The sequence below is a fragment of the Rutidosis leptorrhynchoides genome, chromosome 3, assembly GCF_046630445.1.
Source record: "Rutidosis leptorrhynchoides isolate AG116_Rl617_1_P2 chromosome 3, CSIRO_AGI_Rlap_v1, whole genome shotgun sequence".
Taxonomy (NCBI): domain Eukaryota; kingdom Viridiplantae; phylum Streptophyta; class Magnoliopsida; order Asterales; family Asteraceae; genus Rutidosis; species Rutidosis leptorrhynchoides.
In genome coordinates, this window is record NC_092335.1 from 76,074,964 (window position 1) to 76,079,963 (window position 5,000).

The 5,000-nt window shown below is 34.4% G+C and overlaps 1 protein-coding gene across 1 annotated transcript; it reads left to right on the plus strand.

Annotated features, from left to right (window-relative positions):
- Nucleotides 1-1,704: 1,704 nt before the first annotated feature.
- LOC139900390 (6-phosphogluconate dehydrogenase, decarboxylating 2-like) lies at nucleotides 1,705-4,638 on the plus strand. The gene is made up of 2 exons (XM_071883163.1): nucleotides 1,705-1,917; nucleotides 2,955-4,638. Exon 2 carries the CDS (start codon nucleotides 2,964-2,966, stop codon nucleotides 4,425-4,427), a length of 1,464 nt encoding a protein of 487 aa, XP_071739264.1. The 5' UTR covers nucleotides 1,705-1,917; nucleotides 2,955-2,963; the 3' UTR covers nucleotides 4,428-4,638.
- Nucleotides 4,639-5,000: the final 362 nt, after the last annotated feature.

The following is a 5,000-nucleotide window of genomic DNA, read 5'->3' on the forward strand; positions in this document are numbered from 1 at the left end:
AATCGACATATACTGTAATTAATCTGCTGAAACCCTAATTCATGACCACATGTTTATTCGAAATATCACATTGAAATACAAATAGGAAATACAACCAAATTAGACTAATTACCCATTTTCCTGTATCGATTAACCGACACCGGATTCAATGCCGGCTGTCAGATTCGAATCAAATCTGAGATTTTATAGAAAATTCATATCTCCAGATTCGAAAATCATGTAACGGATTAATTAGTTGGTACTGCGAGGCCGTTTATGGCCGTCGTCGGCACTAATCACCGGAAAAGAAGATGTGGGTGTGTGAAGTTGGAGGAGATACGCTATGCAGTTGGAGGAGATCAGTTCCTTTTTTTTTGGCGTAATTATAAGGCTAGGCGAATAGGATTGAGCCACTTGTCATTTTGTAGTAATTATGAATTAAAATAATCAGCTAATCCGAGATTAACATGTGGATTTTGGTTAATGACGGATTAGGTGGTGGCGACACGTGGCAGTAGGCCACACGGTTTGTAAAAGGTAGAGAAGATTAGATTAATGTTGACACTCCCAGTCCTTTAGCATAACGGTTTTATTTTATTTTATTTTGAGTAAAATACAAAAAAGGTAAACTATTGTAAATTGAATTAGGTCCAACATCTTTACCAAACATAACACCGTATATAAACTGTTAATTTTCATGCACTTTAGCCCCTTTATAAATATTAATAGTATCAGTTTGTCCCTTAATCTTCACTACAATTACTTTTCCGTCTAAATGACACGATCTACATTTTTCATTATTTCTTTCCCCATATTGGAAAAGTTTCTTAGATAGACCATCAATTTTGGTAAACAAACATCAATTTTGCTACAACAACTCCGTCTTTATCATTTAATGTATTATAATAAAAGAATTATATATCGAAAGGTCACTCAAATTTATTAATTTGTGTTATTAAGCACCCATCTTTAAAAATAATTTAGTACAAGTCATCAAAATTTATCATTTTGTGTTTGTAGACGACTCATATTTAAAGTGATTTTATAGGTCACACAAATTTATATGTTGTTCCACATAGATTAAATTCGTCAAAAGCTCGAAAAAAATATAAAGAAACACAAATACTTGTGTATTTGAAAATAGTTAAATTAATATAAATAATGTTAATTGAGAAAAACATGTGTATTTGTGCTATTTTATATGTTTTCAATAATTTTTAGACAAAATTTAATATATATGGAATAACATACGATCTTGAGTGACCTACAAAATTATTTTTAAAAATGGGAGGTGAGATCCTCACACACCACTTTTTGATCCATCTACACTTTTGTCTCATAAATTCACAGTTATACTTATACCCTTAAAGAGTTGAACTTATATTATTATTGAAAGTATAATTAAGGGTATAATAATAAATTAAGTGTATATGGATCAAAAAGTGGTGTGAGAGAATCACCTCCAATATTTTTATTAAATACAATTAATTATTTTAATGATATCATTATATAGAGCTTAATTTTTTTTTTAAATTTTTTAAAGCTTGAATAATTTTTATTTATGATATCATTATTTTAGAGATTTATTATAACACGTAAAATATCATTTAAATTTTATTAAGAAAAGTGCAAATTATGTGGTAGGTATTAATATGCCCTTTCCAAGATATTTTTCTAAATAAAAAGGTCCAAAATAATTAGGGAGTTGAATCCTAAACATACTAAAGTAAAAGGAGGTAAATGAAAATATTATTTTACGGATCCATGCTGAATCCACCAACCACCACCACCATCACCAACGATAACAGGGTGGTCAAAATTGACTCCATTTGAAGCCGCCCCCTTTATCTCTTTAAATACTCTTCCATTTCCCCCCAATTTCACATCCTCGCGATTTAACAATTTTCTCCAATCATATCTCAGATCGATTTCTAGAAGGTATCAATTTCTTTTCAATTTTCCGTATTAATTATGCATGTGATTGCTTGAATTGTGTTAATTATTACAAGTAATTCGATTAGTTCCTTGTTCTGTGATCTGTACGTATATGATTCAGATGATAGATCGATCACGAGCTAGATCGCTAGGTTTTTAAAACGTAAAATCTGTTTGATTTAATTTGATTTGATTCGAGTCGTTTCGTTTGCTCTTGCGTCTCTTTGATCGTTAGCTCTGACTGTATGTATCATTTTATTTGTAGTATAACATGATTTGTTGTTAATAAATGTTAGAGAGTTTATCTTGATCTGAATATATATGTAAGTTGAGGCTGTCTATGAAGCTGCCAAGTGTAAGCTCGTGATAGGTCAGCACTCAGCAGACATATACTATGATCTTATTTGATTTTTAATTCATGATTATGCATCAGGTTGATTGTTTTAAAATATGAGTAGATGACACTCTCCAATGAAGTTTGCAGTAAAACTTAATTTGATGCTTACATTTGAGGATCGGTATAAAGTACAAGTGCTATGTTCTGTTACGTCGTAAAAGATTATAAATGCCATGATACAGTTGTTCAAAATACTCAATCTTAAGTGAATAATTTTTGGGTTGGGCTAATATTGTTTGTTTAGGGAATCTTTTCAGTACTTAGAATTACTAATTTGTACCCTTAGTAAAGTAGGAGGATCAGTTCACTGAATGATATGTAAACATCAGCCAACTGTGTGATTTAATACACTAATTCTTGCTGTTCGACTCTTATCAATTTATATGAATTTGTGATATCACTCTGTTTACTTTTATGTAATGTCTGATGGGTTAAGGGCAACCCATTTTGATGGAAATTTGGTTAATTTCAATTTTTTAGTTTTAATGATGGCGTAGAACAGCTTTAAGTAAAGTTAACTGCAGATCAGATACGTGATTAGATGGATAATATACTAATGAACAGGGAGTAAATAAGTTGTGTTATGTACTTATGTGTGAAAGGGTAACAGCTTTGCTAACAATCTCAATTGATGTGTTTACAGAAAAAAACTATGGCTGAACAGAAGCTAACAAGAATAGGCCTTGCCGGTCTTGCTGTTATGGGTCAAAACCTGGCCCTCAACATTGCTGAGAAAGGGTTTCCTATTTCTGTTTATAATCGTAGTACCGTCAAAGTTGACGAGACTGTTGAACGGGCTAAAAAGGAAGGGAATCTTCCACTTTTTGGCTTTCACGATCCGGAATCATTTGTTAACTCAATCCAAAAACCTCGTTGTATTATCATGCTTGTAAAGGCTGGTGCACCTGTTGACCAGACTATCAAGACTTTGTCTCAGTATATGGAGAAAGGTGATTGCATCATTGATGGTGGCAATGAGTGGTATGAGAACACTGAAAGAAGAGAAAAAGCCATGGCAGAATTAGGTCTTCTTTACCTTGGAATGGGTGTATCTGGTGGTGAAGAGGGTGCAAGAAACGGACCATCAATGATGCCTGGTGGGTCCATTGAGGCTTACAAGTATATTGAAGACATTGTTCTTAAGGTAGCTGCTCAAGTGCCCGACAGTGGCCCGTGTGTCACATATATTGGTGAAGGTGGTTCAGGCAATTTTGTCAAGATGGTCCACAACGGTATCGAGTATGGTGACATGCAGCTAATTTCAGAGGCTTACGATGTGCTAAAATCAGTTGGAAAGCTCTCGAATGAGGAATTACATGAAGTATTTTCAGAATGGAACAAAGGTGAGCTTCAAAGCTTTTTAATTGAGATCACTGCTGACATATTTGGCATCAAGGATGATAAGGCAGACGGTTACTTAGTTGACAAAGTGTTGGATAAAACCGGAATGAAAGGTACTGGCAAATGGACCGTTCAACAAGCTGCTGACCTGTCAATTGCGGCCCCCACCATTGCAGCATCTTTAGATTCACGTTTCCTTAGTGGCTTAAAGGACGAGCGTGTAGAAGCTTCCAAAGTTTTCAAACAAGGTGGGTTTGATGATATTTTAGCAGATCAAAATGTGGATAAGGAGAAACTAATTACTGATGTAAGACAAGCTTTATATGCATCCAAGATTTGCAGTTATGCACAGGGAATGAATTTAATACGTGCTAAGAGTATTGAAAAGGGGTGGAATTTGAAACTAGGTGAGCTGGCTAGAATCTGGAAGGGTGGGTGCATCATTCGAGCCATATTCTTGGACCGCATCAAGCAAGCTTATGATAGGAATTCAGAACTGGCTAACCTTCTTGTGGACCCCGAGTTTGCAAAAGAAATGGTGGAACGTCAATCTGCTTGGAGAAGGGTTGTATGTTTGGCTATTAACTCAGGCATAAGTACACCTGGTATGTCTTCAAGTCTTGCTTATTTTGACACTTATCGTAGAGAAAGGGTGCCTGCAAATTTGGTGCAAGCTCAACGAGATTACTTTGGTGCACACACATATGAAAGGACCGACATGGAGGGTTCCTTCCACACCGAGTGGTTCAAACTCGCTAAGCAGATAAAAAATTAAGTTTCTCCAGGTGATTTCTATTTTGTCATTTGGAAATTGAAACTGTAATAATCCTATTTCTTTATGCCCATCCGGTATATGTTTTTTATTTGACTATTGGATAATTGTAATCTGCTTGTTTAATATGTTGGATGAGAGCTTTTTTTTGTGTTGTTGTGTTTAAGTTGACGTTGTTACTTCAATAATATCATTTGATCAGATTATTGAATCACTTATTTGTCTTTTTTATTTTTGTTCAAGTTAACTTCCCATTCTTTTAGGATTACCTTTCCCAAATATATCTTTGTGTGTGTTGGTTTTATATTTCGGGTGTATTATAAAGGTATATATAATATATAATAGTAAATGTGAAGCTTATAAAAGTTAGTCTTGGTGTTATGATAGGCCAGAGTTTAGTCTTGGGTCGGTGCACGTGGCAGTGAGGTTAATTTTCGCCTAGCCGATTATCCCATTCTGACCCTCCTTTTGGCCACATCAAGATGTGCTATTAGTTAGGTTTGAACTCGACACTTTTGTGAACTCGAGACTGTTAATCACTAGGCAATATTGTAATGGGTAAAAGTAACTATAGAT